At 33.1% G+C, this 15,698-nt stretch overlaps 1 protein-coding gene across 2 annotated transcripts in view; it reads right to left on the minus strand.

The window, feature by feature from the left end:
* Positions 1–15,698, minus strand: part of LOC106461537 (Down syndrome cell adhesion molecule-like protein Dscam2) — a 97,437-nt gene that overhangs the window by 76,878 nt on the left and 4,861 nt on the right. For both annotated transcript variants that reach the window (XM_022388526.1, XM_022388527.1), the window contains exon 2: positions 11,878–12,195. In XM_022388526.1, coding sequence (XP_022244234.1) covers positions 11,878–12,195 — 318 coding nt within the window. The remainder of the gene's footprint in view (positions 1–11,877; positions 12,196–15,698) is intronic.

Consider the following 15,698-nt stretch of genomic DNA (forward strand, 5'->3'; position numbering starts at 1 on the left):
GCGACCCGCATCTTATATATGAACCTAAGTGCTCAAGTGTTATCTGACTAGTTCTGTTATTTAAAATAAAATAAGCTAACTTATTTCTATTATGTTTGGTCTCCTTGATAGACATGTTTTGAAATTACAAGTCAGCATGTAGTGAAGTTATTCTGCTAACTTTGGTTTTATATTTCATCTTTATGTGATGTTTATTTAATAGATGTGGTTATTATCACTTTTAAAATATCACTTAAGTGATTTAGTGACTGATAATGTTTTTATTATTATAGTAACACTGGATATTGTATTGTTATTCCAATCAATGACTTTGAAAATAAGATATATCTCTTTAACATCAATATTTGTCGGTTTGTCTGTCTGTCTGGCTATACAACTGATAGCCTTATAATTTATTTATTTATCCTTCTAACTAGTAATTTCACTAGAATGCTCGATGCAAAGATGGATTCAAAAGTGAAACCACTCCAAATAAATATGAAGTCATTATTTTTCTAGGTCTGTCTATTAATAGCCATTTTATTTTTGTCATTCAAATACTGCTTAAAAATAACTAAACAAAATACGACCAAAAATCCCAAGCGCTTTAGAAGTGTGGTTCCTCATTCACAACGTGCATATTCGGTCTACCTGTACAATGGAATCGACTTGAAGCTTATGTTTATTCACTCTGGTAAACAGAGAGTCGATCAGACAGATAGAGAGGAAAGCGGATGGCACAGACAGATAAATAAATAGATAGAACTGCCTAGAAAATTAATAGAATTAATCTACGAACACTGTACAAACATACTTGAGGTGATTACTAATGTTGAAGAACCCAATTGTTACCAAAATGCTTGCTTTCGTTGGTTTTGTTTTCTGTAAAACTGTATATAGCTGAAATAAACATATACAAAAATACATACTGAGAACAATGTGCAGAGGTGTAGTGGGGTGGGAACGCGTAGACACGGCGTACCTGTACCTTTTTTTTAGCCGGAATGCCGTGCCGCCACTACTTTCAATGAATTCTACTTTACACGGTTATGCAATAGATTTCGCGTTTCAGCACTTATATATTTAGCAATACACCAATGACAATGTGGGAAACAATACAATAACGCTATTTTCTATTTAGAATACAGTAAGACCCCGCTTTAAGCTGGATCGTTATAGATTCGTTGTCTCTTTGAGAAATTTTTTTTTTTCACGAGAGAGAAAAAAATTATGAAAATCCATAACTCTCTGAACACTACTTTTTCATACTAATGGTAGAAGTGCATTAGATATTTTTTATTTAATAAAATAATGCAACAAAAAACAGAATAATAACATGTAAAAAACCAGACAATGTCACATAACTATCACAATGTTTCTGGCGCAATATGAACCGTTAAAACGTCATCCATCTACACAATATCGTTCTCGTGGGGGGAAGAAAAAACATTTTCTTAGGAAGCGATCTACAATTCTCTGTACACAAAAAAAAGAAACATAATACGTCATTTGATAGATGAAAACCTTGCCTGTCTATTGATTATAACTAATATAGTCGTAAACATGAAAGAGAACTACATGAATTGACAAATCCTGAAAGAGAGGATGTGACAGGTGGGCGTGGCATGAGGGGTCTGATTTTCTATTTGATGACTCTGTAACCAAACAAGATTGAAGGCTAATAAAAATTAGTTTTTTTTCCAGCGTTAACGATATTATAGTGAGTAATTTACGTTAAATTTACCAGTACCTAAATAAAGTACTTATACATCATTTACAGGTAAGAAACAATACCTTCAGTTACATATCTCCATATGTGTAATGTTAAAATGACCCTGTTTACAGCTGATCCGTTCAGAGCTATGTTCTCAGAAACCCTTCCTGAGCGCTAAACGGGGTATTACTGTATTTAACTTGTAAAATATATAAACACAAATAAAATTAAGTAAAATTAAAATTCAAATAATATTTAAATATACTCGAAAGGCATAAGAAATAATTTGCACGTTTAAGATCAAATATGGTATGGGCAAATAAGTATACAAAGCAACGGATTCCAGTCTTACGCTTTTGTTCAAGCTGCAGTTATCTATAAAAAATCGTTCCTATGTAACGTCAGAATCTCCATAGTGTCGTGTTCTTGTTTCGTGATTTAATGCTTTTGTGTTCCCTAGCACCAAGGTTACATCAGTTCCAAGGTTATCAGTTCTTAGAGACGACCAAAAGAGGCCAACCAAGTGACCTTTGTTTCAAGTTTAAGCTGATTTCGGAAGCCCAGTATATTGAGATCGTGACTAAAGCCAGGAAAAAAATGGATTTTTTTAGCAATGGGGTTTCTTTTACACACGCATATTCACTCTTAGGAAGTTCTATTAATACTTCGTTTTAAATAAAAAACGTTGTCAGTATATATATAGATATATATTGCAATCAGGTTCACACATAAAATAAAACCAGTTCTTTTTGTAGCTTAAAACTGTCGCCAGACGTCTCTGATACAGTGAAAGTAAACAAAAGTATACGAAAAACTGTCTTGTATCTAATTCTGTCCAGTCAGATGGTCAATTATAAAAAAGAAAAAAACATACTATATTTACCACTGCAGATTTTACGATAATTATCATTTGAGGCTTTTGTAGTGTTTATTTCCTTCCCTGACTTCTAATTCCAACATGTATTCAAATATTCAGGAAAAAATCTTCAATCATGTCAAAGTTTTTTGTGAAAATATAGTATCTGTTCAGTTTACGTATAAATCTTCTCTAAGAAGGCTGTAATGGGGACTCCTTAGACGTCTAGACCTTCATCTGTCAAGTACCTTTGGTTTTCTATCAAGTTGCTCACATTTTCGTTATGACAGCCTTTCATGCTGTCACAGAGAAAGGATGAACAAACGGGCTGGGCACCAGATGTTCTTGACGTTGTCGCTCTCTGTGCCTGGTCTGTTAATCAATGTCTAAACAGTTCTAGATCAGTTTGCCTTTCTTGGTCTACTTTGCGCGAAAGACCGTGAGAACATATTTTATTCCAATCTTTCGTATATTTCATGTCACACTTTGAAAATATAAATAAGAATTATTATGTTTCGATGCTTCCAACCTTCTAATTATTAAATGACTTGCATTACTGTAGAGCACAGCCTCTGTTTGTGGTGTGACTTCTTAGGGTTTTGCGTTATAGTCTTGTGGTTTCAAATACAACTACGAAGTAGTTTAATATCTGTTATTAACAATCTTTGTAAATAATTTATCGACTCTCTTCATAGCTTAAAATAGCCGCCAGACCGTTCTGACACAAAGAAAGCAAAGAAAAATATGTCAAACACTTTGTCTTATGATGTATATCTTATTATTTCCAGTCAGCTAGTCAGTTATCAAACAATATCAGTACCAAAACAGGCGGTTTATTTTCATTATAAACTACGGTTTATCTTTATTATAAACTACGGTTTATCTTTATTATAAACTACGGTTTGTCTTTATTATAAACTACGGTTTATCTTTATTATAAACAAGGTTTGTCTTTATTATAAACTAAGGTTTGTCTTTATTATAAACTACGGTTTATCTTTATTATAAACTAAGGTTTGTCTTTATTATAAACTACGGTTTGTCTTTATTATAAACTACGGTTTATCTTTATTATAAACTAAGGTTTGTCTTTATTATAAATTACGGTTTATCTTTATTATAAACTAAGATTTATCTTTATTAGAAATTACGGTTGAAATTACTATGAGAAAAGTAAGTAAAAATACAGAGGTCAAGTGGATTTATGAGAGAAAAGTTTTTGTGCAGGAAAGTATTATAAGATAGGTAGGAGTGGATGAAGGGGTCAACTGGGCTTATGATAATGAGAAGATTTCTGTGAAGGTTTGCGTAATAAGACAGTGGCGGAGATACAGGAACCAAGGGGACTCGTGATAAAGTGTTTTCCCTGCAGATTACAACGGTTAGAAGGAGAAATAACAATATAGGGGTGGGCTCCTGATAAGAGGTTTCCTGTGTAGATAAGCATACAAGACAAGTAAAAAGTGGCACAGGGGTTACGAAGACTTATTGTAAGAATAACTATTGATTAGTTAAGAAGTGTAAAATGGGTAATAGGAAGTACAGATGTCAGTTAAGGTTATGATGTGAGTCTAGGTAATGTAAGACAAGTAAATAAGGTTATAGGATTCAAGCGGGCCGGACATGTTATAGTGATTAACGTATTCGACGGTGAATAGGATTCACGGTTCGTGGCCCGTTGCTACAAAAACGCGCTCCGCAATTTGAGAACATGAGTACGCTAAACTGCACTGTTTGGTCACAAAGGAGTAGCCTAAAAGCTGCCTTCTCTCTCGGCTATCTGTTCAAAATTTAAGACATTTAAAGGCAGATAGCCATTTGTGTAGTTTTGTTAAAAATTCTGAAACAAATAGACAAACAAGGAGTCAATTGAGGCGGCTTGCGACAGAAGCCAATACCGTTAAGTGTGTAAGTTAAAATATAAGACACGCCAGAATGTATTATATTCTAAACATAAGAGCCATATGACAACGTTAGTAAAAGCTAAACAGGATTTAATTTTGGTTCTTATATTTCTCTCGAGATTTAGGATCAATAATGCATTTGTAATAGTAAAAGTATCCGACTTGCTGTCAAGCATTACGTACTATCGTTGTCAAGCCACTTGAAGTATTTGCAGTTAAGTTTCTAAATTGATCGGGAAAAAAAGCAGTTAGTGGAAAACTAGTCGAACAGTTTTTTCCAAATCCTTAAGGTATGAGAATTTAACAAAATCAACTAACGCCATTAAGGTTTCAAATAACAGAATACATTAAGTTTATATGAATTTGTAATTTAACAAAAAACGATCAAGTCTAGCTGATAAATGTGAGTTCGATTAAATTAAAGAAATATATGCACAACGTATTTTTATCTTAAGAAAGAGAGAGAGTGTGTGGGTATTGTAAAGATTATATACCTGAAACTTGTTTGAAGAAATATATGCACAACGTATTTTTATCGTAAGAAAGAGCGAGAGTGTGTGGGTATTGTAAAGATTATATACCTGAAACTTGTTTGAAGAAATATATGCACAACGTATTTTTATCGTAAGAAAGAGAGAGAGTGTGTGGGTATTGTAAAGATTATATACCTGAAACTTGTTTGTTTACATACTAACAAATATTTTGAACTACGTTTCTTATTTCTGATTAAATTGAAAGTTTTAACGTAATAAGTTACACGTTTTCTTTCTGTTCGCTCGTACGTAATTTACACTTATATATGCAACGAACTCCCTCCTGTTTTTTAAAAAAAAACTTATATGATACATTTTGCTACTTGGCTCGTTTACGAAAGCTCAATACATAAAATATTAAATATTTCAGAAATTAAGAAGTATATTACTAGTTATTCTAACAAAGATAATCATATTAACTATAAAAAAAACCTCTCTTTATGAGCCCTGATAATTCTATAATTGAAAACGAACCACGTTTAGTTCGGCAATATCTTATAAAAATAAATTAACCAAGAAAACAAATAGTTGCAATGTATGCGTTATATAGAAAAAGCATAAGAAATATAATGTCAAGGGATTTGTTTTATATCTAATATAATGCTTTTGAGGATATTGGAAAAGTGTTTTCAAATACCGACGCTGTACGCTCAAAACCGTCGTAATGCGAAATATAGGAACTGTCTTCGAATGTCACACGGATAAAGCTCACTATTCTGGAAAATTGAATCCTCCAAGAATTTTTTTATCTGCTTTCGACAGCTCAATTACAGCAAAGTAACGTCATAAAAAATAATATAGGCTGCTGCTGTTATTATTATAAGTAAACAATATATAAAGTCACAATTTCCTTTCTATTAGGGGAAGAATGTTGCTCTATTATTACAGAATTGAATCAATAGTTTACCACATACAGAGGGTTAAGTACATTATATTGAAACGATTTTGGATATGCAAATCAGCAATGAGAACCACAGCCCGTAGAAGGTCGTGGTGGAGCCAAATGTATTAGAGCTACATTGTTTGGCGTTTTGTAGATAGTGTGATACCACTGGAAATTGATCACTCTTGGGAATGGTTTCCAACAGCTCTTTCCAATGCAGCTTATTCAAAAGCTCAGATAATAAAGGTGTATTCAGACTTAGGATATAGAATTTTGAACATGGCGATACCGCTTTTATTTATATGGATAGAAGAAGAAAAAAAAGGAATACAGATCAAACTGGGGACTCGGGACCATCGAGAAAGAGACATGCAATAAAACGTACCACGGCCGTAATAAGCAAAGTGTTCACATATCCCATGTAGGCAGAAGTATATGCAACATAATGAAGTAGGACCACTGTATGGAAGAACGACACTAGTCACGTGTACACAAGTTTCTACCACGACATATCAGTTCAACCGGACTGTTGAAACAGATGCTGGGAAATCGTCGTCCTCATATACTAGATGACTTATAGAAACCATTCAAATAGTAGTGGTGTGCTTTGGACATGATAGCCTTACGACGGAGATTTCTGAAATGAAAACTACGCTGCAGGGCTGTTGTCAAAATGCACGGCCTCAGATAGAGGAGCGTGGCGACGTGGACTGTAACGACGTGGTGAGGCTCCAAAATCTCTTAATATAAAATACTCAACCTCTGTATATGATTAGGAATACGATTCTTATTTTTTCTAAATATCACCTATACATATGAGACTTTTGCTAATTCAACCGTCACTTTTGTATGCGTTGTTGGTTAATAGTGTAGCTTTTAACAGTTATCAGAATAATGGGTGCGCGTGTGAAACTAAAAGTTTCAACAGAGTAGTTACAAAGTACTTTGTAATCATTAATAAGAACTTCTTGGTAACGGTAAGAAAGGATGTATAATAATATGTCAACCACCCTATATCTGTTATATCCAGTGCCGACGAGGCTTTTCGCCCAATATCAGGACTCTTCAGACCAGTTGGAATACGATAAATATAGCAGTGGTTGAGACATGCATAGCACTAAACGTAACAAATGTGAGAAAATCGCATTAGACTTTAGATGTTGTTTTTTATCCCAATACTCTTAATTAATATGCTCTGGGTTTCAAATCAGAGAACTGTAAGAATAGAATTTTAGAACTATCTTTTGCGTGGATAGTGATATGTGGCTGAAAAAAAAAGTAAGAAACGAAAGAAAGACTTCCTGGTCAGTGACTTGTGGCAGCTAGGTCAAACTAGGCGTTTTGAACCACAGTATAGCTGTAAGGTAAGCGAACAAACACGCAGGTGAAACTATAGTGCGAACGCTATAATTTTCTAAACAAATATAAAGTTATTTACTAAATAAGAAATTAATAAAACACTTTATCAGTTTTGATGTTTGTAATGTACAGGGGTGTTCAGTATCCACCGTGCAAAATGTTAGTATTAACAAAACAGGAAGTTAAAGTGATATCGAGCAAGTTAATATCAGATTAATTTGTTTGCAGTCAATCACAAAGCTACACAATGGGCTATCTGTGCTGTGCCCACCACGGGTATCGAAACCCGGTTTCTAGTTTTTTAAGTCCACAGACTTAGCGCTGTGCCACTGGGGGAGGGCAGATTAATTTCCAAAGCTAAATTGTGTATTTATTCAGCGTGATACTCGTCTTATAAACGACCAAGTTATCTGTATGTCTGTCTGTCTGTCTATCTATCCGTCCGTCCGTTAGTCTGCATAAAGCAAATAAATCAATGAATGATGATGTTTTTGGAATTTCAATGTAGAGTCATAACAGCAACATTGGGTGTGAATATCACCACAAATTTACACATTAAAATTAATGGAATGTTTTACGTTTTTCACACGGTGCCTAATCATGTCGTCCATTACTGTTTTGCGGGAGAGATGTGTACTAGCTCTAGAAATTTTTACTTTTGTTATAATCATCACACTGAATTCTGTTGATTTATACTTGACGTCAGATTTGCAATTATCAAACTCTCCTGCTCCTCAATTTACAATTATCAAACTCTCCTGCTCTTCAATTTACAATTATCAAACTCTCCTGCTCTTCAATTTACAATTATCAAACTCTCCTGCTCCTCAATTTACAATTATCAAACTCTCCTGCTCCTCGACCCACTACGGTCAAATTCTCACTCCTAATAGTTGTGTTACAGTTCAAAATGTGATGTGCAATATTTGACGGATTCTGGATTTTTCCAGGAAAGTACACTTTTATAGTGGTTAAGAGCCACCTAGTATTGAAGCCTACATATTTCACTCAAAAGAAGAACATATAAATGTATGAACAATAAATCACCGCAGAGTTGGTTTTTTTTTTATGATGAGGAGAAATTACGATCTTGGGAGAGTAAACTTAGGGCCAAGAATTAATCCACTGTATTCGGCGATACCACTACTTTTAAAATTGTAAGTAAAACATTATAGGCTAATTTGTAAGCTGTTGTAAGATATATACATCCAGCAACACGTCCACGCTAAAATTCGGGCTTCGATTCGTGGCCACACAGAAAAGATAGTCCATTATATAGCTTTACGCTTAACTACAAACAAAGAATATATATGTATATATATATATATATATATACTTAATTACCTACATATGCATAAGTATAAGAATAGGAAGAAACACAATTGTTTCGTTGGATATTGTTATTCTCTTTTGTGTATTTTTTCAACAGTTAATGTATAATAAAGTTTTCTTTTTTCCGCACAAATCTCCAGTTTTTCTTACGCGAGAACTTTTATTTTATACTTTTCTTTGCACATGAATATCCAGACGTAGATACTAAGTATGAAATATCATATGCACATTATACAGATATATATATTTTAAACACAGCTGTTGCTAAATCGATTTGCAACCAGAAAGACAAAGATCAGGGGTCAGTTTGCTTCTTTACATATTCATTGGAGGAGAAAATGTCGCTTGTTTCATGCAAAACTTGCTCATGATAAGAATTCAATTACTGGAAAAAACAAATTCTAGGAAAATAGGTTGTATGGAGAAGTCCATAAACATATTTCGGTATATTCGTGTGTTTTTAAAGACATTTGTAACACGCAAGGAAGAGAGTGCAGAACGTCTGTGTTTAGATTCTCACGAGGGATGGGTGTTGTACTCTGTTATTAATATAAGATAGATTTCTGTGTTTCCAAAATATGAAAGACATATTCTGTGCTCACAGAGTAGTTCCACATTTTTCCTTATTTCCGTAACATATAAATCCATCTAGTCAACCATCTTTAATTCCGTTCATCTACACATACCGTAGCTAAGAACGTAATATTATTGAAAGAAAATTCTATATTATATGATACTGTGTAACTATATAATACTGATTCAGAGTTATAAGAAAATTCAATAAAAAGATCCTTATCAATGCAGAACTCTTAGCGATGCATTATAAGATTGATTCAGAAATATGTTTGATCTTGAGGCACAGAACGTATAAAACAAGCCATACAAAATTACTGACATTAAAACTCACTTCATACTCATGGCTGGAACGTTTTTATGTATCAACAGTGACTTCTGTCCCATTATACCTCACGCGCACACCTACACACATCAAACATAAAGCCACGCATAGCTGCGGTTTAGGATGACCATTCCTGCCAAAATTTCAGCTTAAAAGTTGCCAGACACATGTCAGTATACGAGAGGACAATAAACGTGGATACATCACTGAATGAGGTACTACTGTAAAGTTTAACAGCCGCGTTCACCTAAACACATATATCGGTCTATTTTATGGACAAATCACTTCTAAATGGTAGTTGACCAATAAATTGCATTCTGTAAGGTTTGAACTTGATCAACTAAAGTAGATGAGCTATGCCTACAATATGGGTTACAGGTGCTTTTTTAGTTAAATCCTAAGCACACATGAGATTATTACTTCATATGTCGACTATTCTTTTCTTTTATAGTCTAAAGAATAGTTCATTATGTGAATGTAATTGCTGGAGATACAGGAGCAATGAACAAATGTAGAGCAATGAATTAATGTCGTTTTAACAAACGTTTTACTGAAACTTACCTTCCGAACATTAACTCAGCATTTTTATGCTTTTGATTTTAATATAAAAAACTAAATCAGAACTATCTTACGCCAATTTAAATGGTATTGATTTTAATATAGAACACAAAATCAGAAACTATTTTACACGAGTTTGCAAGTTATTGATTTTAATATAGAACACAAAATCGGAAACTATTTCACACCAGTTTGCAAGTTATTGATTTTAATATAGAACACAAAATCGGAAACTATTTCACACCAGTTTGCAAGTTATTGATTTTAATATAGAACACAACATCAGAAATTATTTCACACCAGTTTGCAAGTTATTGATTTTAATATATAACACAAAATCAGAAATTATTTCACTCCAGTTTGCAAGTTATTGATTTTAATATAGAACACAAAATCGGAAACTATTTCACACCAGTTTGCAAGTTATTGATTTTAATATAGAACACAAAATCAGAAACTATTTTGCAACAGTTTACAAGTTATTGATTTTATTATAAAAAACTGAATCGGAAACAAGTCTTACGTCAAACTTATGATTTTGTTAGAAATGCCTTAATTCTGTATGTATATAGATGAAAACTTGTAATATTAGCAACAACATCTATGATTTGTCCTATAAATGTATAAGCTTTTCTTCGACAGAATTCTTAAACAAATATTCACTTTATAAGCCAGCAAAACTTGACTGATACAGAAATATAATTGTGTCAATTGAAAAGTATCGACAAGTAGTATCAGCAAATATACATAACAAATTATATTATTTTTCGATTATTCGTTGCTCTGAAATAAGAACAGTTAGGAAGCTAAACATAGAACAGCATTAAGGATGATCAACCTCGCAGGCGCTCGGTGATTAGCATACATAGGCTCCAGGAATCAAATAAAGGGAAAACCTTCTGTAAACAGCAACTTCTTGTTAGAGCTTCAAGAGAATGAAGTTAGTGCAAATTCTAGAAACTGACAAGGTAGCAAACTGTGAAGCTGTGTCGATTAGCTACGAATATACACATACACATACCGTATTAATAAACAACGTACATCTCGAGATTTCACTACTCGACAGTAATACTTTTCTAAAAACGTCGGATAGGTAAATAAGAGAACAATTATTTTTCCTGATTATTTCTTACCTAGGGAATGTTTTCAGAAAGTTCTATCGAACACGCTACAATTATTGTTTAGTTATGAGAACCTATTACAATGAACAACAATAAAACGTGCTTCAAGTATTATTCCTTTGTCTATTTTCTATATATTTTTTTCATATAAATCACTTCATTAATCTAACTTCTGAAAATGTGTTTATTTTGTTAGTTAGTAGCATTTCGGCATTTACTTTTTTATGTCTCTTTGATACAAATTTGAAATGAGTGGGCGTACTGCGCACGTGAGTTAACGAGACAATTTTCTAGCACAAGAAATGAATATCTTCCTGATGTTGTTACCGCGAGTTGTTGTTCTTTCATGTAGTTTTTGTTCAGTGTATCTGCAATGGCATTATACTTATTAATAATCCAGCCTTTTTACAGAAAAATCTGTGCTTAGAACGAGATATGTTTTCCACGTTATGAACACATTCAAAACAATAACAATATAATTAATGAATACCTCCACATAGTTTCTCATCAGTTGAAAGTTCTGTACGATTCTAAATGTATCTTGAAATACATATGAACCCATTTATAATTTAAACAAAAGTAATACATATCTAACGCTTTGTAGTTTACCAGATATTTTCTAGTTAAAATAAAAGGTTAAAGTTGTGCTTGTATAAAGTAAAACAAGCATTTCATCATGATATAAACAGATACGATTAAGTTAAACAAGTAATTATGAAGACTCTTTCTAATTTCTTTACCTGCTCTCACTTGCACGTCTTGGCTTCTGATACTACCAACGATGTTCGAAGCTACACACGTAAAAACAGCCATATGTATGTCTTGACGATATTCGCTAGCCGAAAATGGCGGGAAAACTAAGGAGCCATCTTGTTTGATGTGACGTAAATGGAGTATATCTTGAATTTCATCTCCACGTTCATCAATCCAGCTAATAACAGGATTAGGACTTCCGGTGGCAGAGCACGGAATGACAGCTTCAGTGTTATTATAAAATATAACTTTTGAAGGAGGTTCAACGACGAATAGTGGTCCTTTAGGGTCTTGAGCTATTGTCACTTAATAAAAATACAACTTCTTATACCTCGTAACAAAACCATGAATCACGAAGAAATCAGAAAACAAGAGTGATAAAAAAAAGTCATTTGTTCATAAGTTAGACATTTTTCTAAATAAAAAGACCCAACAAACAAAACAGAATCGATTTTTTTGGGTCCATTATTTTATATCATTTCAAAAGTATTCTGAAAAATAAATTGCAAAATCATTTTTATATTGAACCTATATTTAAGAAACATTGCATAAGTAATTATGAAATTTGACACTGGCAAGTAACTTTTACAACTAAAATTTAAAAAAAAAGTCAATGATATTCATTACAGGTAATCAAGATTGTGTTTCTTAATGATATTATAAAAACCTAGGGCAAATAGCAACTGGTTTAATAAGTTTTTTTTTAACTGGACTGAAAAAAAAAACATTTCATCATTGACGTTTTACTAAAAAGTCCACAAATTCACATGAAAGATTACTAAAGATTTTATCTCAGCCTCAAAACAACATAGGTCTTTTAAAGTAAATGTCCTTATAATTTAACTTCTTTACGTGGCTTTTTCTTTTTTTATTTTACATTTTATTAAGCGAAGTAAAATATGAATGGCTTTCAACAGCTGGTTAAAAAAGTTCGAAGTGCTCATGCTTTAGAGTTGGAGATAAAAGTACTCTCTCTATCCGTTCTGACATAATAGGCTTAAACTGCATCTAATACTTTGTCCAGTTTTACTATTTATTAAAATTCTATTATTAGTTTGAAAGTTTTTTCATAATTCCTAATACACAATACAAATAGAGATATACATTTGTTTCAAGAAAGCCGGTATACAATTTTGATTTCTTCTCTACTAAGCTGTTGATTATACTTCATCAAAGCTTTAGCGACAACATATTTTTGACAGATCCTCTAAGCAATCATGGACCTTAAATGTTGAGTTCGTCTTCGCATTGTAGACCCGCAGGAGATGCTCTACCGAAATAATAAAAAAATAAAGATAAAATATTAGAAACAAAAGAGACTGAGTAAGGAAGATAACGCAGAAAATAGAAAAACAAGAAATATACGTCGCTATTGTTCTTGAATTTTATAATTGCTATCAAAAGAAGCAAAGAGTCAATAGAAAAAAAAATGATTGAGGAAAACGAAGTACTGAACACTGGAGAGAAAGTGGATAAATACAGTTAGGTTCTGAATTTGGAAAGAAAGCAGGAGTTCTAGAATAATATGAGAAAAGCTCATTCTGTAAAAGACCCTTAGTTTCTCTCTTTGTTCTCATACGTCCCCGTCCCCCGGTGAAACTGCGATAAGTTCACGGACTTACAATGCTTAAATCCGGGGTTCGATTCCATGCAATGGACACAGCAGATAGCCTAATGTGGCTTTGCTCTAAAAACAAACTCAGACATATTAGATATTATACTTTGTGTATTTTAGAGACGCATTAATATAGTTTTTATTGTGAAATCCTACTTAATTCTTGAAATTAAGAAATATAATAGTAGAAATTTCTGTTGGAAATGAAAAGTATATAACAGGAAATGTCGATTTACAACTAGGTACGTTCTTCAAATATAAATTATTTAATACATATCGATGTAAAATGTAATTTTTTACTTGTACCATGGTTCGTATCTGTCCCCCCACCCCCGCATTACATCCAGTGTACTAATTTCTATGCTTTTATTATATTGTCCTGGTGGAACTTTTCAGACTTTGTATATATCCCCTCACACACACACAGTGTAGCATAATAACTTCAGTACTGCCTTACTTTTGGCGAGTACAATATGTGTAACTGCATTATGCTTTATGATGTTTGCTAACGTTTTTGTTATTCGTGTTGTTAGTGCTCTTATATATCATAATCTTTGTTTTCTTGGCTCGCTTTTGGTTTGTTTGTTTTTTGGTTGTTATTGTCTTGCCTTCATCATCATGCTGCTTTAAGATGAAAATTCACAGCATAAACTCGGAAAACTGTGGATTCCTTGGAAAAATGAAGCTCAATTTTCTTGCCGTAAATTAAGAAATATTCTAGTGAAACATACGAAAAAAAACGACTTTGTTTAAACCAGAATTTTTTAAAAAAGTAATCCTATAAAGGTTTAACTTTTCTTTAACTATACAAAAACGTTTTACCGTGTATTGGAGAGTGTCCATTGGTAACTAGGAAACTGTGATTAACATTTGGTGTACCTCACTTGTGAAATGTGGAGTTTCGAAGATTTTTTTAATAAAAAAATTCCTTAAAACTTATACACTTATCCCCCCTCGTCAAAGAACTGCAAGCGCCCGCTTGAGTGGAAACAAGTAATTAAGCGTCAGGTTCAATAGCGATGCATCACTTCATAGGAGAAGAAAAATACTTTGTATAAGTTCTCTACGGTTATAATTCTGATGAGATTAGCTAGTTGACCAATCAGAAGGAACGTGAATATCAAATCACATGTTAACCAATGGAGGCTTCTACACAGCTTCTTCAGGATAATTTTACGTCAGGATATTACGAGTAACTTCTGTGGCCTGTGGATAATGTAATTTCAGTCAGTGATCCTTGTACAACTGATATTGTTGGATTTAACATTGATTTTTATAAGATATCAATTAGCACACTACATAATACCTTATGCCGGCAAAGCGTGATTTATAGATCGGTGTTATGTGTAACATTACATTACAATTACACTGATAATAATGAAGATTTTTTAATTTAATTATTAATCTTAATATGAGGTAACGTCACACAAAATAATGTTATATTGTTTAATTTCATTCCAAAATGATCTTAATTTGTTTTGTTTGTTTTGTATACAAATGTTCAAAATAAAAATATTTAATAGTTAATTTTAGTATACTGCAAATGATGTGTCAAAGATAATATAACTATTTATGGATTCGGTCAAACAACCTTCCTGGGAATCAAAGTTTATATTTTTATTCGGTGTTTTACAAAAGTTTAAGCAAGTTTCATTTTCGTAGAGCTTGATTATGCGCTTTAGCTGTATTTGTTTCACACCACTTCTTATCACTCTAAACTACGGCTATGACAGCATTTCCTATCACTATAAACTACGGTTATGACAGCCCTCCATACCACTATAAACTACGGGTATGACAGCCCTCCATTCCACTCTAAACTACGGATATGACAGCCCTCCATTCCACTCTAAACTACGGTTATGACAGCCCTCCACTCCACTCTAAGCTACGGCTATGACAGCATTTCCTATCACTATAAACTACGGTTATGACAGCACTCCCTATTACTCTAGACTACGGTTATGACAGCCCTCCATACCACTATAAACTACGGGTATGACAGCCCTCCACTCCACTCTAAACTACGGCTATGACAGCATTTCCTATCACTATAAACTACGGTTATGACAGCCCTCCATACCACTATAAACTACGGTTATGACAGCACTTCCTATTACTCTAGACTACGTTTATGACAGCACTCCCTATTACTCTAGACTACGTTTATGACAGCACTCCCTATTACTCTAG

This window comes from Limulus polyphemus, unplaced genomic scaffold, assembly GCF_000517525.1.
Source record: "Limulus polyphemus unplaced genomic scaffold, Limulus_polyphemus-2.1.2 Scaffold982, whole genome shotgun sequence".
In the NCBI taxonomy this organism is placed as follows: domain Eukaryota; kingdom Metazoa; phylum Arthropoda; class Merostomata; order Xiphosura; family Limulidae; genus Limulus; species Limulus polyphemus.